The 26826-nt window shown below is 57.2% G+C and overlaps 2 protein-coding genes and 1 long non-coding RNA gene across 3 annotated transcripts; all 3 read left to right on the top strand.

Moving 5' to 3' along the window:
* Positions 1-328: 328 nt before the first annotated feature.
* Positions 329-7344, top strand: LOC101950121 (major histocompatibility complex class I-related gene protein-like). Its single transcript, XM_065563979.1, has 8 exons — positions 329-496; positions 1860-2120; positions 2724-2999; positions 3708-3983; positions 4289-4393; positions 4664-4696; positions 5731-5763; positions 6083-7344. The coding sequence occupies exons 1-8, from the start codon at positions 436-438 to the stop codon at positions 6091-6093; spliced, it is 1056 nt and encodes a 351-aa protein (XP_065420051.1). The 5' UTR covers positions 329-435; the 3' UTR covers positions 6094-7344.
* Positions 7345-12893: 5549 nt separating this feature from the next.
* On the top strand, positions 12894-18322 carry LOC135974867 (uncharacterized). The gene is made up of 2 exons (XM_065563957.1): positions 12894-16582; positions 17256-18322. The coding sequence occupies exons 1-2, from the start codon at positions 14132-14134 to the stop codon at positions 17259-17261; spliced, it is 2457 nt and encodes an 818-aa protein (XP_065420029.1). The 5' UTR covers positions 12894-14131; the 3' UTR covers positions 17262-18322.
* A 3302-nt stretch (positions 18323-21624) lies between these two features.
* On the top strand, positions 21625-23223 carry LOC101942363 (uncharacterized). Its single transcript, XR_010591956.1, has 3 exons — positions 21625-21704; positions 22339-22368; positions 22859-23223. It is a non-coding gene; the product is annotated as an uncharacterized LOC101942363 (long non-coding RNA).
* The last annotated feature ends 3603 nt before the right edge of the window (positions 23224-26826 follow it).

The raw sequence follows: 26826 nt of genomic DNA, 5'->3' as shown, positions 1-26826 counted from the left end.
TAGCTCTTTGGAAAGGCTGAGGGCACGTGGGTAATGTGAGCAGGTGGGGGGCGGCTCATTGGAGTTGGGAGGGGCTGTGCGGGGGGTGGAGGGGACCCTGGTGTGTGTCCTGTGACTGGCTAAGCACAGAGGGTTCAGTTCTCTGCCCCCATGTCTGTGACTGTAACTGAAGTGTTGGGGGGGAGGCCCCGGCCCCCCCGTGTCTGGGTCCAGGGCCCCCCATGTTTTTGTGCGGCTGGGAGCGGGGGGCCCCGGGGCTGCTCTCCCCCCCGCCCAGCTGTGCCGGAATCTCACTTCCTCCCCGGCCCGGCCCCGTGGGTCTGTCGCAATGGGCAGGACACGCCCCTGGTGCCCAATCCCCGCGGGGGGGCGGCTCCCAGGGCCAGCAGCGCCCCCCCCCGCCCCACAGCACAGCGGGATCGCGCCCCACACGGCATGGGGGGCCCAGGCAGTCTCCTTCTCCTCCCCCTCCTCCTGCTGGGGGGCGCCGAGTCACGTGAGTAGGGGAAAACGGGGGTTAACCCCTTCCCTGGAAGTGGGGGGTGGGGCTGGGAGCCAGGACGCCTGGGTTCTCTCCCCGGCTCTGGGAGGGGAATGGGGGCTGGTGGGTTAGAGCAGGGGAGGGCTGGGAGCCAGGACTCCTGGGTTCTCTCCCCGGCTCTGGGAGGGGAATGGGGGCTGGTCGTTAGAGCAGGGGGGGCCGGGAGCCAGGACTCCTGGGTTCTCTCCCAGCTCTGGGAGGGGAATGGGGGCTGGTGGGTTAGAGCAGGGGGGCTGGGAGTCAGGACTTCTGGTTTCTCTCCCCAGCTCTGGGAGGGGAGGGTGTTGTGGGGGGGGTTAAGCAGAGGGGGCTGGGAGCCAGGACTCCTGGGTTCTCTCCCCAGCTCTGGGAGGGGAGTGGGGGGCTGGTGAGTTAGAGTCACGTGAGTAGGGGAAAACCGGGGGGGTTAACCCCTCCCCTGGAAGTGGGGGGTGGGGCTGGGAGCCAGGACACCTGGGTTCTATCCCAGCTCTGGGAGGGGAGTGGGGGCTGGTGGGTTAGAGCAGGGGGGGCTGGGAACCAGGACTCCTGGGTTCTCTCACTGACTCTGGGGGACATTTCTCTGCCACAGGGCGGGGGGGGGTGCAGTGGTATATTTCCTGTGGTATTGGAGGAGGGGTGGGAGGTACTGCCCAGGTGGGGGAGCACCTGGCAGCAGTCTGGGGTGCTAGTGGATAGTGGGTGAGTTGTGGGGGGCCGGGAGCTCACTGGGGAGTTGGGGCCAGACCCACCCCCGAGGGTGACCTCATTGGGCTGGTGTCAGAGGATCCTGGGGCCGGACGTGGCCTTGAGCAGCTGTGACAGCCACCCCCCCCCCACTGTTGTCACCCCACATTTTCCCCTGTCCCCCCTCCACTCTCCCTGCAGCTCTGTGCCTGGGCTAGGGAATCGGGGTTAGTGGGCCGTGCGGTGGCAGGGCTGCCCTGCGGTGCTGGGGAAGGGAACTCCGTGTGTGTGTGTGTGTGTGTGTGTGTGTGTGTGTGTGTGTGTATGTCCGTCCATCCCTCCCTCCCTCTTGGGCATGCGTGTGTGTGTGCAGCGTCCGTGCACACACACACACACCCTCTGTCCCATTCTCAGCATGGCTGTTCACTCCCTACTGTGTGTCAGGTGCCCTGCAGTGCTCCCAGCTGCTGGTGATTCCCCGTTCACTCTGTGCTTGAGGAGATGAGTGTGCCGTGTGTCAATCCCCCTTACAATTACATTGGGGTTTTTTGGGGGGGTCTCTGTAGAGCTGTGGGGAATGGGGGCTGCTCTCCCGGCGTTTGGGGAGGGTGCAGACAGATCCCTCTAACAAGGCCTCTCCCCTCCCCCGCAGGGTCGCACTCCCTGCAGTACTTCCTGACGGCCGTCTCGGAGCCCGGCCCGGGGGTGCCCGAGTTCACCGTGGCCGGCTACGTGGACGGGCAGCGGTTCGTGGAGTACAACGGTGAGGCCCAGCAGATGCAGCCCCGGGCGCCCTGGATGCAGGAGACCGAGCCCGAGGTCTGGGAGCGGGAGAACCACGTCCACAAGGTGCGTCAGGCCTGCTTCCGGGGCAAGGTGCGGAGCCACATGCACCTCTACAACCAGAGCAGGGGTGAGTCTGCGCCCGCACGCGGCCAGAGGGGCCGGGGCACTGGGAGCGCGGAGGGGAAGAGAGGGAGGGGATCTGGAGCACTGCTCTGGGAGCCAGGACTCCTGGGTTCTATCCCAGCTCTGGGAGGGGAGTGGGGTCTAGTGGGTTAGAGCAGCAGGGCTGGGAGCCAGGACTCCTGGGTTCTGTCCCCAGCTCTTTTCCCCTGACCTGCTGGGTGACCTTGGCCAAGTCAGTTCACCTCTCTGTGCCTCAGTTTCCCCTCTGGTTTCTTGTCTCTTTGCCCTGTGAGCTGTTTGGGGCAGGGACTGTCTCTCACTGTGTCTGTGCAGCGCCCCCAGTGGGCCGGGGCTCCCTACCCCCCTCTCTGTTCCCGGGAATGGCCGGATCAGAACCAAGGGCCATGCAGTCCTGCCCAGCAAGGCCCCCGCGGGGGGCAGATGAGGGCTGGCACTGAGGGGGGCACAGGGCAGGGCCCCTGGGGAGGGACAGGCTCCCTGCTAAGCAGGGTCTGGGGGGGATCCAGGGAGGGGTCACAGACCTAGCAGTGGTCCTGGCTCTGTGGGGTCCCCGTCCGAACCCCACCCCCGGCTCTGCCCCACCCAGGCTTCCACATCTTCCAGTATGCCTACGGCTGTGAGATCCGGGCGGACGGCAGCACCGGGGGCTTCCGGCGCTTTGGCTACGACGGGGGCGACTTCCTGATCTACGACGCCGCCCGGCACCGCTGGGAGGCTCCTGCCCGGGAGGCCGAGGCCACCCAGCGCCGGTGGAACGGGGACCCGGTCGCCCTGCAGTACTACCGCCACTTCCTGGAGCAGGAGTGCGTCGAGGCCCTGCGCCGCTACCTGCAGCTCGGGCAGGGGGCGCTGGCCAGGCAGGGTGAGGGCAGGGGACCTGGGGGGCAGGGTGAGGGCAGGGGGTGCTGGGGGTGGGGAGAGGGCAGGGGAGATGGGGGGCGGGGTGAGGGCAGGGGGCACTGGGGCTGGGGTGAGGGCAGGGGGCACTGGCCAGGTGGGGTGAGCGCAGGGGGTCCTGGGGGGTGGGGTGAGGGCAGGGGGCGCTGGGGTGTGTGATGAGGGCAGGGGGCATTGGCCAGGTGGGGTGAGGGCAGGGGGTCCTGGGGGGCGTGGTGAGGGCAGGGGGCGCTGACCAGTCGGGGTGAGGGCAGGGGGCGTGGAGGTGGGGAGGGGAGGGCAGGGGGCGCTGGGGGTGGGGAGAGGGGAGGGCAGGGGGGTGCGGGCTAGGCGGGATGAGGGCAGGGGGTGCTGGGGGAGAAGCCAGAGGGGCTGGGTGGAGAGCAGGGGGTGCTGGGTGGGAGGGGAAGGGCAGGGGGTGCTGGGGGGGAGGGGGAGGGCTGCCCTTGGGGCCATGGGGCTGGGGGGCAGGGACATCTCTGATGCTCCCTGACTTCCCCTTTGGGGACACCCCTGACCGAGGGATCCCCTGGGCCCCTCACTCCGGGTCTGTGTCCCCATCCGGGCGCAGGGAGGGACGTTGGGGCGGGTGCTGGTAACGGTATCGGGGGACCCGGGTGCTGCTCACCGGCCGTGACCCTGCGGCTCCCCCTCTGCCCCCTCGTCTCCCCAGAGCGCCCGGCCGTGCGGGTCACCGGCAGAGACACCCCCGGTGGCCCCACCACCCTCTCCTGTCGGGCCCACGGCTTCTACCCCCGGGACATCGCCCTGAGCTGGCTGCGACACGGGGCGAGCAGCGAGCAGGAGCCGCGGCGAGGGGGGGTCCTGCCCAACGGGGACGGGACCTACCACGCCTGGGCCACGGTGGAGATCGACCCCCGGGAGAGAGACCTGTACAGCTGCCGTGTGGAACACGAGAGCCTGACCGAGCCGCTCATCATCGTGTGGGGTGAGCCCGGGGGGAGGGGCATTTGGGCGGGGGGGGAGCCTGTGTGAGCGACTGGGACTGACCCTGTTCTGGGGGAGGGATTGACTGACCCCTGTGATGGGGAAGGAGCTATGGGGCAGTGACGGGGGAGGGGGTGACTGACCCCTGTGATGGGGAAGGAGCTATGGGGCACTGATGGGGGACAGGGTGACTCACCCTTGTGCTGGGGGAGGAGCTCAGCGGGGCAATGGGGCACTGATGGGGGAGCAGGGCTGTGGGGAGGGTCTCGCCTGGTTCCCTTCAGCCCCTGTCCTGTCCCGTCTCAGAGCCGCTGTCCGAGTCGCTGCTGGTCCCGGTGGTGGCGGGCGTGATCCTGGCCCTGGGGGCGGTCGCTGTGCTGGTCGGCCTGGCCTGGAGGAGGAGGCTGTCAGGTACGGAGCTGGGCGGGGGATCCCCGGGCTGCCCCACGCCCTGCACTGCAGCTCCCAGCGCTGGTGCCGTGGGCTCCCCGAGGGGGGCTGGCAGGGACACTGATGGGGGACTCATGGAGGGAGGCGGCCGCTCACGCTGGGGTGTCTGGTCCCCTCTCGCGTGCTGGGTTTGTCCAGGGACCCTGAGCCCAGGTGTCCGTGCTGGGCCGGGCCCCAGAGAGCGACCAGAGCCAGCTCCTGCCCTCGCTGAAACCTGCCTTCTCCCCGCAGGGCCCCAGGCGGATCTGTACTCGCCGGCACCGGGTGAGTGAGACGACCCCCCGCTGGGCCGGGCGCTGTCTGTGTCCCCCCGCCGAGACCGGCCTGTCCGCGGCGCCGAGCTGTGCTGTGTGGGGAGAGCTGGGGGGCAGGGTCCGGGCACCACAAACACCCCGAGGGCACTGGGCGTGCCCGGACGGTCGCTGTCCTGTGGGTCTCCCTGAAACCCAAACCCCACGCCCGATCCCCGGGGTCCCTGGCGGGAGGTCAGCTCCCATGCGCCTTCCCCAAATGCAGCCTGGAAACCAGGTGTCAGGGACTGCCCGCGAGGGGGGGGGGGGGAATTAACCCCTGGAACAGCTGCCCGCGGCCAGGGCGATGCTCTGTCGCTGGCAGTGCTTAGTTCACGGGGGGGGGGGGGGGTGTCACTCCGAGATCTGCTCTGGGGATCATTGTGGGGCCGGTTGCTGGACCGGGCTGTACAGGACGGGGACGAGATGGTCCCTTCTGGCCTTGGACTCGGTGAAGGGGGCTGTTGTTAGCAGCCCCCGAGACTTTAACTGCCCCCCGTTAGCGCATGCTGAGGGCCCGGGTCTTTGCCGTGACGGGCACTGCGGAAGGGCTGGGTGGGTGGGTGGAGCCGGGTACCTCGGTCTGACATCGCCCCGTGAGATCCTCAGGCCTGGACCGGCCTGGGGTGCTCCACACGTCCAGCCCCAGTGCATTGTGGGGATTATTACCCCACAGCTGGGTCTGTCTGGCCCTGCCCCTGGCCAGCCCCTGTCCCCCTTCCCTGCCTGGCTGGCCCCTGTCTCCCTTCCCGGCCGGCCCCTGTCCCCCTTCCCTGCCTGGCCGGCCCCTGCCCGCCTTCCCTGCCCCTGGCCAGCCCCTGTCCCCATTCCCTGCCTGGGCTGGCCCCTGCCCCCCTTCCCTGCCTGGGCTGGGCCGTTTCTTTGCCTCTGTGTCGCAATCTGACCAGCCCCAGTTTGTTCCCCGTGGGGCGGGAAGGTGGGGGGCTGAGCCCAGGGGAGCGTATCAAACCCCGCCAGACACTGACCCCCTTCCCTTCTCCCCCACAGCCAGCGAGCATGGATCGGACAGCTCCATCACCGGTACGTGGGGGGGCTCTGTCCCAGGGGAGTCAACGAGGGCTCGGTGGAGACCCCAGGCCCGGCCCCTCCGACAAACCAGCCCTGAGCTCCAGGCCGGGGTGCTGGGTGCAGGGCCGGGTCTGCGGCTAGGTCTATCTCCCCTCTGCAGGGAGGGGTTCCAGGCAGCAGGGGCACTGGGGGGTATCTCCGGGAGGGGGAGAGTTTGGGGGGGTCTCTCTGGGGAATGGTCCCAGGGGAGCCCCCCGGTGCCAGCCCCTCTCTGACCCATACGGAGGCGGCTCGGGGCAGACCCTGACTCTCCTGTGTCTCCCTCCTGCAGCTCTAACGTAGCCGGTCGGAGCTAGAGGAGACTCCAGACTGTGAAGACACGGACTGACCAGGGGGGTCCGGCCCCCCCGCCTCTCCTCTGCGTTATCTCCCTGTTACTCCTTGTGTTCGGCCTCAACGCTGTGCCTGGTGCTTTGGTGAACAGCCCCACGTCCCCTGAACCTCCTGCCTCCCTGGGACCCACTGCTGGGGGGCCGCCTGCCCCGAGCTCTGCGTGTCGGCCATGGGACGCGAACTGGGCAGCCCCGATGGGCACAGCCGGCCCCATTCACTGCATGGTTTATTTAGTGTGTGAGCCCCTCGGGGCAGGGACCACAGCCTCCTTATCTCTGGGGTGCATGGAGCCCCCTCCCAGCAGCCACTGGGGAAGGGGGGAAGGGCTGTTCACGTGGAAAACCTCCATGTTGGGCCAAAACCTGAACACCTTTGGCTGAAAACCACCAAATTCCATGTGGCAAAGCTGCCGCTGTCGCTCGTGGGAGCTGGAGTTCGGGTGCCCCGTGCTCCCCCTCGCTGTAGGCCGGGCTCCCTCGGTGCATCATGGGAGTCCCTGCTGGTGGGAGCAGTGCAGTCTGGGAGCCAGGACTCCTGGGTCCTATTCCCAGCTCTGCCGCTGGCTTGCTGTGAGGCACTGAGTGATTCCCGCCCCTGCTGTGTGCCTCAGTTTCCCTCTCTTGAAAACAGGGAGAATACTTTAGTTCCTGTCCTGGGGGGGTTGTGAGGGTGCCTGTTACAGGGCCTTGTCCCAGAGGGTGTGTGTGTGTGTGTGTGTGTGTGTGTGTGTGTGTGTTAGTCTCTCTGTTTAAAGCACTTTGAAGACAGTTTGTCACCGTGCCCAGCGGTGGAAGTGGGAGGGGGGGGTTCTGGTGCTGGCAGCACTGGGTGGACCCACAGAACTGGGGTCAGACGTTTCCCTGGCTCTGACCTGCCGCCGTCGCTACCCCAGAACCAGACACAAACTCCTCGCTCTGCCGTGTGCGTTGTCCCAGGGATACAGACACGGCCCTTTCTGTGCTGCTCGGGGTGTGTGTCCGGTGTGGGGGCTCCGTGGACCCTGGGCCTGCAGCTGTGGGTCTGTCCCGTGTCTGCGGCTGGGGGTCTGTCCCGTGTCTGCGGCTGGGGGTCTGTCCCGTGTCTGCGGTTGGGGTCTGGTTTGTGTTCTCGTCGGCGGGAGACGGACCCGCTAGAGACTGTTACGCTGCTGTTACGATCACCTTTTCATTCGCTATAAAAGTCGACACGAAATTAACCAAAGTGGAAACGACCCGTTTTTACCGCGTGGAAATGAACCGTTCGGCCGTGTCAGGCGATAACGAGGGAACGGTTCGTTTTGCCGTTTCCCCACCACACAGTTCACTGAAATCGCCCCGTTCCCGGGAGCGTTTCCCTTTTCATAGGCTGCACTTCTGAATGCACCGAAGTTTTGTGAGGTGGTTTCTAGCGCTGTTGGTGGCTGGGAAATGCCACACCCCTAAGGGCTCGAACCCAGAGGGTGTTTAAACAGAACCAGGAGTTTGAAAAACCTCCATGGTTTTTTTTAAGCTGATCTCAGAATATCGGGGGGCCTGGCTGGTGATTTCTGACCCCTCGGAGTTACGGATTCAGCCTCCCTCCTCGGCGATCCCCCGGCTGCGCTCTCGGGGCGGGCTCCTCAGCGGTGGAGATCAGCATCGCCACGCCGGGCGATAGAGCTGTTACCCCAGCGGGCGCACTGGCCCCTCGGTGCTGGCGATGCCCCGTCTCCCGCTGTGCGGCGTGGGCAGAGCTGTGTGTGCTGCCCCATTGCAGGCTGGCTTTGAGGTTGGGTATTTCCTCCCCAGCCCCGCTCGTCGCTCCCCGTCACCCACCCCAGCACTACCGACGGTTGTGAGAGTCGGTCTGTCCTTAAAACCCCAGCTCGACGTGACCACGGCTGAGCCCGCCCGGTTCCCGAGCACAGGGTGACACACACAGAGCTCACAGCCCGCAGGTGAACACTAACGCACCTTTTGGAACTTTTTACAAACTCATGGTTTTGGGGGGCCCGACCCCTGGGGTTCGAATGCCAGGGCTGGCAATGCTGCACCCCCAGAAATGGACCCTGCCCTGCCCTATGGGTGGGTTTCCAGCCCCAGCCCACTTCCCACTCAGCATCCACGCGCGCCCCATTGGCTGGCCCCCTATGCGGCTGGGCTCTCAGTTCACAGCTATGGGGGCTGTATAGGGCCCCCTACAGCAGAACATGGAGCTGCCTGGGGACGGGGTGCAAATCCCCTTGTGTCCCCGCAGGGCAGGGGGCCTGTACACCTGGGTCTGAGCTGCCAATTAACGCACCCCAGTTCCTGGAGCCAGTCTGGAGCCGGCCGGGGGAGGTGCCAGCCCAGCTGATCTGGCTCTGGGCAGGGCCGAGCGGCACAGACCCAGCTACTCCGAATCAGAGGGCACTCTGGGAGCGGCTAATCCGGATCAGCTCAGCGCTGCGTTCACACCCAGTTCATATTCGCTGACACGTTGCCCTGCTCCGGGGCGGCTCATTCCAGCTCGTGCCGCAGCCATAACCCGCCCCAGCCCGTGGGCCGCTCCTGCCAGTCGGGGCGGGGGGCAGATCGGGGTTAAACACCCCCAGGTTCAGCCAGCCGGGGCCAGTTTGCCGCTCCGCGTGGCATCGGGCCCAGGCCGGCAGCGGGGAGCCCTGGCGAGGAAACGCAGGAGGGCCGGTGCCAGCTCCAGGCCTGGCTGCCAGGGGATTTGCTGGCTGCAGACCCAGCAAACAACCCGCCTGATCAGCCACTAGAAGAACCCGCAGCTGCTGTATCATGTGCCCGTGAGTCAGGCCCTTTCCGAGAAATCACCCGGGAGAGGAGAAACCTTCCCTGGCTGGGCTCCGGGGGGCGCTGCTGCCTCGCCGTAACCCAGCCCTGGCATCATCCGGCCGGGCGGGGAGCCGGGCTCTGGGGCGCTGGGACAGAGACATCCCCTGCCTGTGTGAGCCAGCCTGGGCCTCCTCCCTGCCCTGCCCTGCCCTGGGGCGCTCACCTGGGGGCAGCGCTGGGATGGGAGACCCAGAACCGGCACTAGCTGGGCATGGGGCATCGGGGGCAGAGACACAGGCTGAGCTGGGGGGGGGCGGGTCATGCTGGTGCCCGGGGTAAAGTCCCCTATGGATGCAGCGTGACCCCAGCGAGTGGGGGCTGATGTTCCCCTGGCCCAGAGACACAAGGCCCCCCAGTGCTGAAAGGGGGAAGGGGGCTCCCAAGTCTGGACAGCGCCAGGGGAAAGGCCCAGCGGGGTGAGCGAAAGAGCCCCCGGCCTGGCTGAGGAAGGGTCGGCTCGGCCGTGCTGGGGTCAGGCAGCCATGGCCAGACGCAGCAGCCAGAGGGGACGGCTCGGGACCGTGAGCATCAGGGTCAGACCCTGAAACTGCGGCTTCCTTCCAGCTTCCTCCCCCCGGCTGCACCACCCGACAGGTCAGTGCGTGGGGCTCCCTGGGTGAGACCCGACATCTCCAGCCCCCTGCGCGGATATTACAGATCCCACAAGGCGCTTTCCATAGGAGCAGGGCTTTGCCCCACTGTCCTTGGCCAACATTTCCATCGAGTGTCTGGCTGATGCGCTCTTCCCCAGAGGTGGCTGCATTTCCACGGGGCTGCGTGCGCTGTCCATGGTCTGTGAGGCCCTTTAGGACACAAGGAGCATGTGCCCTGCAGTTTCCCAATTTGCCCTGCGATTTCCCAAGGTGAAACATTTTACTCCAAAATTCCCAGATTTGGGGAAATTCCCCAGGATATAGAAACACTGGCTAGTGCCAAAAATTTCCCAAACTGGTAAAAAATTCCCAGATCCTGGGAATTTTTCACCAGATTTGGGAAATTTTTAGCGCTAGGTTGGGAAAAGTTGGCATCACGCTATAGAAGCACTGGGGTGAGGACCCTGCTGGGGATGGGGGGCAGGAGACCAGCCTGTGTTTGTTCCTCCTCCTTTTCCTGGGGGCCCTCGCCGGCAAGGGACGGGACTCCCGTGAGTACCTGGGGTCCCCTCCCGGGGGTGGGGTCCTGGGACAGCTGGGGTCTGGGATCTGGGCCCCAGGCTGGGCTGGGTCGGGATAGGGGGACGGGGTCCGGAACCTGTTCCCCCCGGTATTGGGAGCAGTCACACGTGGGCTTGGCAGAATTGCAGGTTTATCGTGCTGTCATTTTTATTTTTCAGCATTTTTTAATTTGTATTTATTTCAGTGTTCACCATTCTGGGAAAGGGGGGGGGGGGGCAGACAATTATTTTATGTCCACAGACGTTAAGACGCAAAGACTATATAACTGTTACAACACAAACTGGCAACATCAGCTGTCAAAATATAGAGAGTTAATAGCCTGAAATCAAACCCTAATTTTGAAAGTTCTTGATCAGCATTTTTCTTACTTTTTGCCTTTTATGAATGGAAATATTTTTGCATCGATTTGGGTGTGTTCAGTCCTGACAGTAGACAGACGAGGTGGGGGAGCGAATATCTTTTATTGGACCAACTTCTGCTGGTGAAAACAAGGAGGAGGAGTGCTTGTGGCACCTTAGAGACTCACACATTTCTTTGGGCGTAAGAGACATGATTTCAGGCGCACACAGAGCTCTCCTCAGGTCTACCCACATTTACAGATAAACCCTAATCCTTCCGAGCCTAGTTACAGAGAACAGTGGTGGCACTAGGCTATGGCACACGCAGACTAAGCAGTTGTTTCGGGCCCTGATTTTGTGCTACCCCCAAAATACCATTCCGCTTATTTAACATGGACTTTTTCACAGGAGTATTAGTATGTGCGGTGTGGGTATTTTTTGTTTGTGTGTGGAAATAATGCAATTAGTGTTTCGTTAGGGGCAGGTGAGGGATAAGGGGGTTCAAACATATTCCTGTGTAGGGCCCCCAATGGGCTAGCACGACCTCTGATACATGTTCCCCAAACACGGGGCAGGTCATTGGAACGTCTCTGGAGGGACAGGCCAGAGTTGGCTCCTTCCCCTAGTAGCTTCTAAGTGCTGGGCTTTATGGGGGAAGAGGGTCACTCTGTCCTTTGACCCCTTTTTGTTACTTTGTTTTACTTTAATCTAAAATAAAACAGGAAAGCCCAAAAGTAAAATCTCAGAGAGAGCACATGGTATACGGTATCCTCGTCTAGAACAAGCTGCAATTGAATGCACCTCAAAATGGCACCTGCCTCCAGCAGGATCCTAGAAATGTAAACGTGTCACACACACACACACACACACACACACACACACACACACACACACACACACACACACACACACACACACACACACACACACACACACACACACACACACACACACACACACACGCTGTGTTGCATAGCTACATGTACCAACCCCCCCCCAGCTAAAACGGGCAAATAAAGGCCTATACAGGTTAAAGTTACTGGGGCCAAAGGAAAATAATTCCAGCAGATTTCATGTAAATGGAGCAGGAAATTCTGTAGCTGTGAGCCCAGCTTCTCAAGTCAGGTGATTACATCAGAATCATCGAACCAAGGGGTTAGACGGGACCGCAAGGGTCAGCTAGTCGAACCCCTGCCAAGATGCAGGATTTGCTGTGTCTAGACCATCTCAGACAGGTGCTATCCAGCCTCTTTGGAAATCCTCCAGTGAAGGAGCCTCCCCAACCTCCCTAGGCCTCTGTTCCATTGTCCTACTCCTGCTCTTCTTACAGTTGGGACAGTTTTCCTGAGATTTAATCTAAATCTGCCATGCTGTAGTTTGAATCCATCGCCCCTTGTCCTGCCCTCTGTAGCAAGAGAGAACAACTTTTCTCCATCTTTTTTTTTTTTTGTGGCAGCCTTTCAAGTATTTGAAGACCACTAGCTTCCCCCACACCCATAATCTTCTCTTTTCCAAACTAAACATACCCAGATCTTTCAGCCTTTGCTCATACGGCTTGCGTTCCATCCCTTTTTCTTCGTTGCTCGCCTCTTTATCCTTTGCAGTTTCTCTACATCTTTTCTATACATTGGTGATCAAAACTGGACCCAGTACTCCAGGTGAGGCCTAACCAGCACTGAGTAGAGCGGAACTTGCATATGCCACTGTTAATGCAGCCGAAAATTGCATTTGGCTGTTTTTTGTGTGTGTGTGTGTGTGTGTGTGTGTATGTGTGTGTGTGTGTGTGTGTGTGCAATAGTATTGCATTGCTGACTCATGAATATCTGCTTTCGTTTAAAAAAAAATTGTATTTACCCCGTTTTGTTGCAAAGAAACACTTGAAAATGTGACCTAAGTGTGTGTCAGTGACCCCAGGGCTCTGCTCAGGTGTTGTTCTCACGGGCTTGCACACGCTGAGCCCTCTGCTCAGGTGAGTGGGGCTGGGTCCTCCCTCCTCTAGTTAGATCCAGCCCGTGTGAAGGCAGCGAGCAGTGTTACAGGGGGAGGCCCAACATGCCACAGTCAGTCCATGGCTCATTGAGTCCAAGATAGATTTATTGGAAAGCAAATTGCCTCGTAAGCCTTGTGGAGAGGGAGCGGAGGAATGAAGTGTGGACACCATTCAGCCTCCTGAAGCTCACAAGAGGGGCTAACAGCAGTAGGCCGCAGGAGGTGGTAAATGCCCCCAGCTTCCTTCTTTCTCCAGTCCCTCACCTCACATCCCCACAGATCTCTCAAGCGTTTTCAGGAGAGGGTTCTAGTTAAACAGTGTTACCTCATCATGCCTAATTAAACATGTGGAGGCTCAAGTGCTGGAGAGAAGGGGCAGGAGTGGGTGCGAAGGAAGGGCTTGAGGGGGAGGAGGTCAGAGACATTCCATGCTTCCAGTGACAAGCTGTCATAACTATAAAGGGAAGGGTAATAGCTGTCCTGTGTACAGTACTATAAATCCCTCCTGGCCAGAGACTCCAAAATCCTTTTCCCTGTAAAGGGTTAAGAAGCTCAGGTAACCTGGCTGGCATCTGACCTAAAGGACCAATAAGGGGACAAGATACTTTCAAATCTTGGGGGGGGGAAGGCTTTTGTTTGTGTTCTTTGTTTTGGGAAGGTGTTCGTTCTCCGGGAATGAGAGGGACCAGACATCAATCCAGGTTCTCCACATCTTTCTAAACAAGCCTCTCCTATTTCAAACTTGTAAGTAAATAGCCAGACAAGGCGTGTTAGTTTTCCTTTGTTTTTCTCAACTTGTAAATGTACCTTTTACTAGAGTGTTTATCTTTGTTTGCTGTACTTTGAACCTGAGACTAGAGGGGAGTCCTCTGAGCTCTTTAAGTTTGATTACCCTGTAAGGTTATTTCCATACTGATTTTACAGAGATGATTTTTACCTTTTTCTTTAATTAAAAACCTTCTTTTTAAGAACCTGATTGATTTTTCCTTGTTTTAGATCCAAAGGGGTTTTGGATCTTGATTCACCAGGAGTTGGTGGGAGGAAGGAGGGGGGATGGTTAATTTCTCCCTGTTGTAGATCCCAGGGGGGGGTTGGAACTGATTCACCAGGAGTTGGTGGGAGGAAGGAGGGGAATGGTTAATTTCCCCTTGTTTTAAGATCCAAGGGGTTTGGATTTGTTTTCACCAGGGATTTGGTGAAGGTTTTTCAAGGCTTCCCAGGGAGGGAATCCATTGATGGTGGCAGCCGAACCAGAGCTAAGCTGGTAGTTAAGCTTAGAAGTTTTTCACGCAGGCCCCTACATTTGTACCCTAAAGTTCAAAGTGGGGATCTCAGTCCTGACATGGTGAATAGCGGTGGGATCATTTTAAACCCAAAAGCCAGTGAGATTTTTTTTCCTTCTAGCTGCTTGGAAAGCCGAGCTGGAAGTAGATAGATGCATATCTTATCTCTCCTTGCCTGAAGGCAGAGGTGTTAAGTTTTTTTTTACAGGTCCTTTGTTAAGAGAAGGGTTCAATTAGCAAATGACTGGTAAAAGGTATTTACAAGCTGAATTGTTTTTTTTTTCTTTTTACATCCTCGGGAGTAGCTAGTTAGAAAGTTACTGTTAACTCTGCAGCAGCCAGAGCTGAGAGCTTCCCAGTTTGTCAACTGCAAAGGGGGTTACCCAGCACAAGAAAACAGGAAAATGACTACCAAAGAAGTAGCTAACAAAATAGAACTGGCCAAACTAGAAGCAGAAGAAAATGAAAGAAAACATCAGAGACTGCTTCAATTAACAAAACTCGAGACAGAGCAGAGAGAAAGAGAAGAAAAAGCCAAAGAGGAGGCCCACAAGAGAGAGATGGAGCTGAAAGAAAAAGAGATGAAGATGAAAGAAAAAGAGATGGAGGAGAGAGAAAAAGAAAGGAAGCATGAACTGGAAGTAGCAAGGGCTAAGCAGGATGCACCAGCCAATGCTAACAACCCCCCTCCAGGTACCACTTCCCATCCCAGAAAATTCCCCATCTACAAGGCAGGCGATGATACTGAGGCCTTCTTAGAAAATTTTGAAAGGGCCTGCCTTGGATACAGCATCGCTGCAGACCAGTACATGGTAGAGCTGAGGCCGCAGCTCAGTGGACCCTTAGCAGAGGTGGCGGCTGAAATGCCTAAGGAACACATGAACAGTTATGAACTTTTTACAAACAAGGCCAGACTCAGAATGGGGCTAACACCCGAGCATGCCCGTCGGCGGTTCAGAGCCCTAAAGTGGAAACCGGATGTGTCATTTACCCGTCATGCCTACCACATTGACAAAACTTGTGATGCCTGGGTATCAGGAGCAAATGTTAAATCTCTGGAAGATCTGCTTTCCCTAGTAAAAATGGAGCAGTTTTTAGAGGGTGTTCCTGAGGAAATAGAAAGGTACATCCTAGATAGGAAGCCCAAAACTGTAACTGAGGCGGGGGAGATTGGAGCCCAATGGGTGGAGGTGGCAGAAAAGAAAAAAACTAGTAGCAGTTGGAGCGAATATCAGAAGGGGCAAGCCGAAACCAAACCTTACCACCGGGGACAACCCAAGGCCCCACCCACATCCCAAGGGAAACCCCAGACGCCTTCTCACCCCACCACACCAGTCTCCACCAACCAACCTCGTCCCGGTGATACCTTAGCAGGGCGATGTTTTAAATGTAATGGACTGGGACATATAAAGGCTCACTGCCCCAAGAACCCCAACCGATTACAGTTCATTACACCCCAATCACACCAAAGATCCCCAAACCCAGATGCCTCTCTCATACCCTCGGAGCGAAGGGAAACCTTGAGAGTGGGCGGAAGGAAGGTTACCGCTTGGAGGGACACTGGGGCTCAAGTGTCAACTATCCACCAATCCCTAGTGGACCCCAAACTCATCAACCCCGAGGCTACAGTGACAATTCAACCCTTCGTGTCACAATCTGTAACCTTGCCTACAGCCACGTTGCATGTCCAGTACAAGGTCTGGTCAGGAATGTGGACTTTTGCAGTCTATGACAATTATCCCATTCCCATGCTGCTGGGGGAAGATTTGGCCAACCATGTGAAGCTAGCCAAGAGGGTGGGAATAGTCACCCGCAGCCAGGCTAAGCAAGCTTTCACCCCCATCCCTGTTCCTGAGCCGTCCACCAGGGCCCCGTCTGTGTTACCGGAGACCCAGACAAAGGTGGTGGAACTGGATCCTCTGCCAACGACTGCAACAGCCGTAGTGGATCCAATCCCAGAGACCCAGCCAAAGCCAGTCCCAGAACCGGAACTGGCAACGCAACCAGCACCAGAACCATTGCCAGCCCTGAGTCCAGCGCTTGCAAACCCGTCTACAACTCCAATGCCAGAGGGCACCAGCGAGCCTGACCTGGCAGAAGCAGCAGATAACCCTACCCAAGAGGCTCAGCCAGAGCCTGAGTTACCACATAGTGCACCAGCGGACAGCAGTTCACAGTCAATGGAAACAGCCCCAGCACCTGCATCACTTCCAGAGGGACTAAGCCCCAGTCCACAGTCCAAGGAGGAACTGATGTCTCCAGCATCAAGGGAACAGTTCCAGGCCGAGCAGGAAGCAGATGACAGCCTTCAGAAAGCTTGGGCGGCGGCGCGGAGCACCCCACCGCCTCTCAGCTCTTCGAACCAATCCCGGTTTGTTGTAGAACAAGGACTTTTATACAAGGAGACTCTTTCTGGTGGGCACCAGGAAGACTGGCATCCTCAAAGGCAGTTGGTAGTTCCCACTAAGTATCGGGTAAAGCTCTTGAGCTTAGCCCATGATCATCCCAGTGGCCATTCTGGGGTGAACAGAACCAAGGACCGGTTGGGGAAGTCCTTCCACTGGGAGGGAATGGGCAAGGACGTTGCTAATTATGTCCGGTCTTGTGAGGTGTGCCAACGAGTGGGAAAACCCCAAGACCAGGTTAAAGCCCCTCTCCAGCCACTACCCATAATTGAGGTCCCATTTCAGCGCGTAGCTGTGGATATTCTGGGTCCTTTCCCAAAGAAGACACCCAGAGGAAAGCAGTACGTACTGACTTCCATGGATTTTGCTACCCGATGGCCGGAAGCAGTACCCTTAAGCAACACCAGGGCTAAAAGTGTGTGCCAGGCATTAACAGACATTTTTGCCAGGGTAGGTTGGCCCTCCGACATCCTTACTGATTCGGGAACTAACTTCCTGGCAGGAACCATGGAAAGCCTGTGGGAAGCTCATGGGGTGAATCACTTGGTTGCCACCCCTTACCACCATGAAACCAATGGCCTGGTGGAGAGGTTTAATGGAACTTTGGGGGCCATGATACGTAAATTCGTAAATGAACACTCCAATGATTGGGACCTCGTGTTGCAGCAGTTGCTTTTCGCCTACAGGGCTGTACCACATCCCAGTTTAGGGTTTTCACCATTTGAACTTGTGTATGGCCATGAGGTTAAGGGGCCATTACAGTTGGTAAAGCAGCAATGGGAGGGGTTTACGCCTTCTCCAGGAACTAACATTCTAGACTTTGTAAGCAACCTACAAAGCACCCTCCGACACTCTTTAGCCCTTGCTAAAGAAAACCTAAAGAATGCTCAGGAAGAGCAAAAGGCCTGGTATGATAAACATTCCAGAGAACGGTCCTTCAAAGTAGGAGACCAAGTCATGGTCTTAAAGGCAATCCAGGCCCATAAAATGGAAGCGTCATGGGAAGGACCATTCACGGTCCAGGAGCGCCTAGGAGCTGTTAACTATCTCATAGCGTCCCCCACCTCCAACATAAAGCCTAAGGTATACCATGTTAATTCTCTTAAGCCCTTTTATTCCAGAGAATTAAACGTTTGCCAGTTTACAGCCCAGGAAACAGATGACGCGGAGTGGCCTGAAGGTGTCTACTACGAAGGAAAAAAGGATGGTGGCGTGGAAGAGGTGAACCTCTCCACGACCCTTGGACGTCTGCAGCGACAGCAGATCAAGGAGCTGTGCACAAGCTTTGCACCAATTTTCTCAGCCACTCCAGGATGGACCGAACGGGCATACCACTCCATTGACACAGGTAATGCTCACCCTATTAGAACCCCACCCTACCGGGAGTCACCTCATGCCAAAACTGCTATACAAAGGAGATCCAGGACATGCTACAGATGGGTATAATCCGCCCCTCTAATAGTGCATGGGCATCTCCAGTGGTTCTAGTTCCCAAACCAGATGGGGAAATACGCTTTTGCGTGGACTACCGTAAGCTAAATGCTGTAACTCGTCCTGACAACTATCCAATGCCACGCACAGATGAGCTATTGGAGAAATTGGGACATGCCCAATTCATCTCTACTTTAGACTTAACCAAGGGGTACTGGCAAGTACCACTAGATGAACCCGCTAAGGAAAGGTCAGCCTTCGTCACCCAGGCAGGGGTGTATGAATTCAATGTACTCCCTTTCGGGTTGCGAAATGCACCCGCCACCTTCCAAAGACTTGTAGATGGTCTCCTAGCGGGATTGGGAGAATCTGCAGTTGCCTAACTCTATGTGGCCATTTTTTCTGATTCATGGGCAGAGCACATGGAGCACCTGGAAAAAGTTTTCGAGCGCATCCAGCAGGCAGGACTAACTGTTAAGGCTAAAAAGTGTCAAATAGGCCAAAACAAAGTGACTTACCTGGGGCACCAGGTGGGTCAAGGAACTATAAATCCCCTACAGGCCAAAGTGAATGCTATCCAAAAGTGGCCGGTTCCAAAGTCTAAGAAACAGGTCCAATCCTTCTTAGGCTTGGCCGGATATTATAGGCGATTTGTACCACACTACAGCCAAATCGCCGCCCCGCTGACAGACCTAACCAGAAAGAAACAGCCAAATGCAGTTCAGTGGACTGATGAGTGTCAAAAGGCCTTTAACCAGCTTAAGGCAACACTCATGTCTGACCCTGTGCATCCGAAGAAGTGGGCTGTAGTCCACGAAAGCTTATGGTCTAATAAATTTGTTAGTCTCTAAGGTGCCACAAGTCCTCCTGTTCTTCTTTTGACCGAGGGAGAATACCTGAGCATGTAACATGAGAACCCAGGAAGGGGTTAGAGGCCAGGTGACACCTTTGCCGGGAAACTGAACAAAGGCTGGGGGAGGGGTTGCTGAAGGCAGAGTCTGGGGAGCTGGCTAGTGACCATGGCTGGGAGGCAGATGGGGCTCTGACCTCCCGGGTGGCTGGGGTGCCTGGGGACCCCAAGATGGACCTACCTGAGGGGGTCCTGTTGTCTGTGCCTGCAAGACCTGTCTTGGACTGTATTCCTGTCATCCAAATAAACCTTCTGCTTTACTGGCTGGCTGAGAGTCATGGTGGATCGCAGGAAGCCGAGGGTGCAGGGCCTGGTGTCCCCCCCCCCCCCACCCCACCCCCCACCCCCCACCCCACCCCACACACACACACACACACACACTCCGTGACCAGTACAGTGCCAGAATTCTCCACTCACAAAGGTGGAAATACTTTACGCTCCCTTTGCACTCCCTGGGCTGAATCCCCAAAATCACCAGAGCAGAATTCCTCTGTAAATCACATTTACATCCCCCAGTCCTGGGGCTGGTTCACACTCCCCACTCCCAGCCTTAGGACTGCGGTAAAGTATGCCAGTTAGCGGCAGATGCCCGGCAGCACTTATAGAATATCAGGGTTGGAAGGGACCTCAGGAGGTCATCTAGTCCAACCCCCTGCTCAAAGCAGGACCAATCCCCAGACAGATTTTTACCCCAGTTCCCTAAGTGACCCCCTCCAGGATTGAACTCACAACCCTGGGTTTAGCAGGCCAATGCTCAAACCACTGAGCTATCCCTCCCCCCTTACCTGAGCCCCCTCCCACAGTCAACACCCCATACCCCCTCCTGCACCCCAGCCCTGAACCCCCTACTGCACCCAAACTCCCTCCCAGAGCTTGCACCTCTCACCCCCTCCTGCACCCCTGCCCCAGGCTCAGCCCAGAGACACCTCCCACACTGCGAACCCCTTGGCCCCAGCTCAGAGCCCGCACCCCCCCCCAAACCCTAACCTCCTGCCCCAGCCCAGTGAAAGTGATTGAGGGTGCGGGAGAGTGAGCAATGGAGGTGCAGGGGATGGAGTGAGCGGGAGGGGCTTCGGGGAAGGGGCGGGGTAGATCCTGGGTTTCCCTTAAATTCAGAAAGTGATCCTGGGTGTAAAAAGGTCGGAGACTCCTGCCCGAGAGCTATACCCGCCACCTATAATAGGCCAGGGGGGTCTGCGGCTCAGCCACCAACCCCGCTGCCTTCGAGAGCGCGGACACCTGGGCTGTGGTGGCCCTGTCTGCTTTACCCCTGTGGCCCTGCCCACGCTCCACCTCTTCCCGTCCCTGCTCTGCCCCTCCCCTGAGGCACCCGCTGCTTGTGAGTCCCTCCATGGGGTGGAACAGGGGCGCGACGCGGTGAACGGCGGGGGTCTCAGGGAAGGGGGGGTCGAGTGACTTGCGGAGGGGGCTGAAGGAGGGGAGGGATTTAATGGGTGAGAGGCCAAGTGTGAGTGGGGCCTGGGGCGGAGCGGGAATGGAGTGTGGGCGGGGCCTCAGGAGGCAGCCGCACAGTTGTACTTTAAACCCGGGCTGGCTGGCTCAGCTAGGGGCGTGGGCTAAAGCCTGGATGCCACTTTCACTCGGGCTGGTAACCCCCCTCCAATGTCCTCCAATATCTTCCCACAATTCCCCCCCACCTGCCCTGGGTGCTCCGAAGCTGAACTAAGAACACTTTTGCACAGGGATCCCAGCAGGACAGACCAGTTCTCCCACAATTCACTGGGAAAGAATCGTAGAACAGGTCAGTTCATTGCCGTGCAAAGAACCATGGGATGTGTCCCCAGAGGTTCTAACAACACACACGGGAGTGCAGCACCTGTGTGGACACCATCACTCGAGTGTGAGATTGCCGCGTGGCTGCTGTCACCTGGGCGAGGCTAAGCTGGGCGCTCAAATCTGGCTGCCAGTCACCTGAGTTAACTGTGCGGTGAAGACATACCCAAGTCACAGTTCAGTCCTACCCACAAAGCCATATCCACATTGGAGCTGCGCTAACCTGGATTAGGTGCTAGGTGGGACTGCTGGGGGCATATCCCATGATTCTTAGTGCCGCACTGAGCCGTGATGCTCCATGAATCGTTTTGCAGTGACTAGTGAGAGAGCGTGTCTGCCCCTCCAGTGCCCCGTGTGGAATGTTCTTAGCCCACCAGGTCAGTCAACTGAAGCTAGCAGCACACTCAGATGAGGATATTCCTGGCATCACCTCTGTTCCGGTGCTGTGTACAAGCAGAGCTGGCAATGTGGGCTGTAAACGCCAAATCGGTGCATACAAACTGGTCGGTGATTTCTGGTGCACAAGAAGGGAGGAGGTGGAAGGGTGGGAAGAAATATGGTCCCAGGGAATTGTAGGAAGACACCGATCAGCACCTGAGTTAAGTAATCTGGGTTACAGCCTGCATCCACATTGCAAAGTGGGCAGGCTCCAGCCTGGGTTCTGACCCACACCCCAGCCAGATAAGCTAGCCTGGGTTCAAAGTACATCCAGACCCGAGTCAAAGGTTTTTGTGTGTGGACGGTGGGGGGGTTGGGCTAAAACCCAGGTAAAGGCCTAGGTTAACTGTGCAGTGAAGACATATGGAAAAACACCACGTTCAGCTGTGTGAACCGATTTCAGAGCGACTTGCAATCTAGTCAGTTTCATCATGTGAGTTCAAAAAGCTTCACTGCCCCAGAACCCCGTTCCTGAACAAGACACTCCCCGCACAGGTGATCTCTCTCACTCTCTCAACCCTGAGCCCCACCTCCGTTTGGTGTTTGGGGTTTTTGTGTGTATCATTTTGTTATGTGGGGTTCTGGTGACAAAGTGGTGTCTGAGCTCAAGTCTCCAGCATTCCCCTGCTCAGAATGCAATTGTACCATCGTGTTTGTGTTCATTTGGGAGACTTGGTTTTTAATCCAGTCCCTGATTCATTAGCACCTATCACACTTCTGAGTTTGGATCTTGTTCTCCTTCCCTTTCCTCCCACATCTGCACCTCAGACTCATCCACCGGGCTCCTGCTTTATGTAGATCTTCTACCCTGTTCCTACCTTCCCCAGCTAGAGAGCGTGCTTTTAAAGGGACACCATAGATTCCCCCTCCCCCCCATATTCACTGGTTCCTTTTCCATGTCAGAGCTGAAGTCCAATGTGATCCCCATTGTGGCTGGAGTGATCAGTGCCGTGCTGGCTGCAATAGTTGGAATCATCACCTGGAGGAAGATTGGCTCAGGTGGAGGGCCTGGGGGGCGGGGGGGGGGGGGGTTTCTGCCTTCTGTGGACTGGCTGGGCCATGCAGCCCTAGGGGCAGCAGCAGTACGGAGCCCAGGGTCAGTGCTGTGTGACCGACCCTCTGGGGGCTGTGCCAGAGGCCCCGGGGTGGGAGCTGCTGCTGGGCCAGACCCAGACACTATAGGGCAGTGGTGGGCAACCTGTGGCCTGCAGGCCGCACGCAGCCCATTGGGTAATCTGCTGGTGGGCCACACGACAATTTGTTTACATTGACCGTCTGCAGGCACGGCCGCTCCCAGTGGCCGCGGTTTGCTGTTCCCGGCCAGTGGGAGTTGCGGGGGGCCGTGCCTGTGGACGGTCAACAAACTCTGCAAAATGTCTCGCAGCCCACAATCAGATTACCCTGACAGGCCGCAGGTTGCCCACCACTGCTATAGAGTGAGGGAGGGACACTGCTCACACTGAGATGTCTTCTCCCCTGCCCCTTGTACTTGATCTATTGTGGGCCCCTGAGTCTCTGAGCCCCAAATGTCAGTGCTGGCCTGAGGGCCTCGTTTCTGGGCTGTGGGGACAGACCGGAGCCATCGCCTGCCTTGGAACCGCACTCACAGAAATCTGCCCTTCTCTCTCCGCAGGGAAAGAGAGAGCTGGCTACTCACCTCCAGGTAAGTGAGAGGAACCCCCCACACACACACCCACACCCCTCCCCCCCCACCATCCCTCACCCCCTCTGAGCGACTGTCTGTGCAGCTGTTCATATTGACCCTGTGCACGCCGTTCTCCCCCGGTTCACACAGGCTGGAGAAAAGTCCCAGAAAGTGCCATTGAAATTCCATTGTGAGCTCTTCAGATCCAGTGACTCTCTACTCCAGGCCTGTTTCTGTAACGTTCTTGGCTTAGCTGCTGTAGCCCAGAGGTCCCCAGGGCCCAGAGGCAGCACAGTGTATCTGGGGCTAGTGATGAATTATCATCCTCCCAAAAGCTAATACCTGTGAATCTCACACTGCTTCTGACATGGCTGTGAATGGGGTTTCGGTGCCTGTGAAATCCTGTTACATAATCAGGGAAAGATGAAGGGGTGTGAGGAGAAGGGTATCTAGACCCCCCCCCCCCATGTTCTTCTGGGAGACACTAACCCCCTCTTCTCCTCCACAGGAAGTTACCACCGATCCAACTCCTCCACAGAAAATAAGTTAGTCGGTGAAGGAACTTCTGTCCCAGGTGAGTTGCTCTCAGAGAGGCCTTTGGGGGAGACACCTACCCTGAGTCACCCAGGCCCTGCCCCTTTGGGATCTTCAGATAGTGCAGCTCCCAGATAACCCGCATGTGAACAGCACAGAGAGAACCAGGACTTCAGGCTTGAGCGTCCGGAGCCTCTGCAGCCACTGGAGGGCATCACACACTGGTGCTCGTTTAGCCAGTGCCAGACATGCTAGTTTCCCCATGACAGGGTGAAACAGCCAGGAAAGGGTTAAGGGCTGCCTGCTCAGCAGGGGAAGGAAGGAAGGGACATGGGAGGGGAGGGGCTGACAGGGGAAGGGGTTCTGGGGAATTGCTTTGCTGGGTGTCACTGCTCTAGTGTTTTAATAATAAATCAGGCCCCCAAGCAGATGTGGGGCTGGTACTGGTTCTTTCCTGGGCTGGTGAGAGCCACCACTTACACCCCCTTAACTGGGTGGTTCTTGGATAGGGTGGAAAGTGGGAGGGTTTGCTCTTTGCAGAAGGGCCCAAGAGGGGGCCCTCTGTGCAAGTTGACCTGCGAGGCACCCCTCCCTGATCCATACAGACACAGCCCTGGGATCAGTCCTGATTCTCCCTCTGCTCTATTTGTGCAGCGTAAGGGAGCGGGTCAGGCTGCAGGGATCCCAGGGAGAAGAAACCGGCACAGACTGATCCGATCAGCACCTTCCTGTCTCCGTTTGGTTCCCGCAGTGTCCCGTGGAGGTGTTCGGGCGCCTCTCTGCCCACTTAGCAGCTGCGTGCTTTGTAAATGTATTGTTAGAAAAAATTAATGACGTGATTGCACAATGTATTCTCAACATGAAGAATAACAAGAAGCATATAAGAACAGGAGTACTTGTGGCACCTTAGAGACGAATACATTTATTAGAGCATAAGCTTTCGTGGACTACAGCCCACTTCTTCGGATGCATATAGAATGGAACATATATTGAGGAGATATATATACACACACATACAGAGAGCATGAACAGGTGGGAGTTGTCTTACCAACTCTGAGAGGCCAATTAAGTAAGAGGAAAAAACTTTTGAAGTGATAATCAAGCTAGCCCAGTACAGACAGTTTGATAAGAAGTGTGAGAATACTTACAAGGGGAGAGAAATTCAATGTTTGTAACGGCTCAGCCATTCCCAGTCCTTATTCAAACCGGAGTTGATTGTGTCTAGTTTGCATATCACTTCAAAAGTTTTTTTTCTCTTACTTAATTGGCCTCTCAGAGTTGGTAAGACAACTCCCACCTGTTTATGCTCTCTGTATGTGTGTGTATATATCTCCTCAATATTTGTTCCATTCTGTATGCATCCGAAGAAGTGGGCTGTAGCCCACGAAAGCTTATGCTCTAATAAATTTGTTAGTCTCTAAGGTGCCACAAGTACTCCTGTTCTTTTTGCGGATACAGACTAACACGGCTGCTACTCTGAAACCTGTCAAGAAGCATATAAATTATAATTCTTCTTACAGGGTTTCTTCTCTGAACACTGCTGTTTCTAGCTACTGGTGCCCCTGTACAATGCAATAGCTGCTTTCGGGTGTGGTGTCTGTTAGTTTTGTGTTATTATTAATGCTTATAATACAGTAACTCAGTGTCCTGCTCGGAGCTGGTAGCACTGTCCCCATCAGCAGCCTGGGGAAAGCTCCATGGGGCAGGAGTAACTTCCTGGCCGTGATCTGTGAGTCGGTGAGCCCCTCTCCATTTCCCTGTTACTGAGGTCTCCTGCTGTACCAGGAACAGGTATAGGAGAGGCTCAGGGTCAGCCAGGGTCTGCCTGGGGAAATTCCCTTAACAATCCTTTCCCCTCAAAAAACCCTGGTCCATAATTCTCCCACCCACACCCAGCAACCCTCCCGGTTCACTCCCAGGCTCCTGACCAGCAATTACTTCCCCCTCTCTCAGCTCCTCCGGTACCCCGACACCCCCAAGTCTTTGCACCGCTTCTGGGGGGGGGGGCAGGAAATCCGGTTCTGTAGCTTAAATGAATTATTACTCAAAGTTCTGGATTAATATTCCTAGTAAGGAATCTACTTATCAAAACATTGCCTGAATCTTTGTTGTTGTCTGTATTGTTACGATATACTTGCAGACAGGTATTTTTAAATACATTTTTAAAAAGTAATTGACACTGGTGTGATTATATTGTGTTATTTTGACAAATAAAATATGCAGAATTTTAAAATATTGTGTGCAGAATTTGTAGTGTTTTGGCACAGATTTCCCCCAGCAGTGATTTCCTTGCTAGGTCTCTGTGCTGCCCGGGCCCGGCTGCCAGGGGATTTGCTGGCTGCAGACCCAGCAAACAACCCGCCTGATCAGCCACTAGAAGAACCCGCAGCTGCTGTATCATGTGCCCGTGAGTCAGGCCCTTTCCGAGAAATCACCTGGGAGAGGAGAAACCTTCCCTGGCTGGGCTCCGGGGGGCGCTGCTGCCTCGCCGTAACCCAGCCCGGGCATCATCCGGCCGGGCGGGGAGCCGGGCTCTGGGGCGCTGGGACAGAGACATCCCCTGCCTGTGTGAGCCAGCCTGGGTCTCCTCCCTGCCCTGCCCTGCCCTGCCCTGCCCTGGGGCGCTGGGACAGAGACATCCCCTGCCTGTGTGAGCCACCCTGGGCCTCCGCCCTGCCCTGCCCTGGGGCGCTCACCCGGGGGCAGCGCTGGGATGGGAGACCCAGAACCGGCACTAGCTGGGCATGGGGCATCGGGGCAAAGACACAGGCTGAGCTGGGGGGGGGGGGGTTGGGTCATGCTGGTGCCTGGGATAAAGTCCCCTATGGATGCAGCGTGACCCGCAGCGAGTGGGGGCTGATGTTCTCTTGGCCCAGAGACACACGCTCTCCCCACAGCTGTAAGGGGGAAGGGGGCTCCCAAGTCTGGACAAGGCCAGGGGCAAGGCCCAGTGGGGTGAGCGGAAGAGCCCCCAGCCCGGCTGAGGAAGGGTCGGCTCAGCCGTGCTGGGGTCAGGCAGCCATGGCCAGACGCAGCAGCGAGAGGGGACGGCTCAGGGCCGTGAGCATCAGGGTCAGACCCTCAAACTGCGGCTTCCTTCCAACTTCCTCCCCCTGGCTGCACCACCAGACAGGTCAGTGCGTGGGGGTCCCTGGGTGAGACCCGACATCCCCACCACCCTGTGTGGATATTACAGATCCCACAAGGCGCTTTCCATAGGAGCAGGGCTTTGCCCCACTGTCCTTGGCCAACATTTCCACTCAGTATCTGGCTGATGCGCTCTTCCCCAGAGGTGGCTGCATTTCCATGGGGCTGCGTGTGCTGTGTGAGGCCCCTTAGGACGCAAGGAGCGCTAGCAATGGCAGGAGGGCTGCGACCCTGAGCTACGTCTGCTGCTCTAAGGGAGTCGGATTTTCCATTGTGGTTACACCAAAAGGCCAGAGCCCAGCCCAGGCCCTGTCGTGCTGGGTGCGGGACAAACACATCGGACTGACAGCCCCTGCCCTGACGAGCTGATTTAACGAGGTGGGGCTGAGGGGCTGCCAGTGTTGTCAACTCTCACAATTTTATCACGAGTCTCATGATTTTGGGGGTTTGGTGTAAAGTCCCAGCTCCTGGAGCCCGATGATTAGGTGAGAATTTCAGTTTTTTTATTTTTTAAAGCAAGTTTCATCCTGGTGATTGCAAAGAAACACTTAAAAACAAACCCTAACGACTCAGAAACCAAATTATCCCCCTTTGGCTTAAAAAGCATGAGTTATTTTTTTTAAATCTCATGATTTTTAGGGGGCTTCAGTCATGACATTTTAGGGGTTGCTTATAGTGCATATACATGGAAGAGGTGACTTTTGAGGAAGGAGCTGATGGAGAAGGTTGGCAGAATTGCTTGGGAAATGTGGCTAAAACATACTATTTCCCCCCCACACACACATTGTGTAATTA

The sequence above is a fragment of the Chrysemys picta genome, chromosome 12 (genome assembly GCF_011386835.1).
Source record: "Chrysemys picta bellii isolate R12L10 chromosome 12, ASM1138683v2, whole genome shotgun sequence".
Lineage (NCBI taxonomy): Eukaryota > Metazoa > Chordata > Testudines > Emydidae > Chrysemys > Chrysemys picta.
Note: the sequence above shows the minus strand (reverse complement) of the source record. Positions and strands in the feature narration are given on the sequence as shown.

What these genes read in the sequence shown, in the direction of transcription:
- LOC101950121 (XM_065563979.1), top strand. Translation starts at nt 436, where the DNA reads ATGGGGGGCCCAGGCAGTCTCCTTCTCCTCCCCCTCCTCCTGCTGGGG. An exon ending in GGGGGCGCTGGCCAGGCAGG is followed by an intron (nt 3,000 to 3,707) that starts GTGAGGGCAGGG and finishes TCGTCTCCCCAG; the next exon opens with AGCGCCCGGCCGTGCGGGTC. An exon ending in TCTGTACTCGCCGGCACCGG is followed by an intron (nt 4,697 to 5,730) that starts GTGAGTGAGACG and finishes TCTCCCCCACAG; the next exon opens with CCAGCGAGCATGGATCGGAC.
- LOC135974867 (XM_065563957.1), top strand. Translation starts at nt 14,132, where the DNA reads ATGACTACCAAAGAAGTAGCTAACAAAATAGAACTGGCCAAACTAGAA.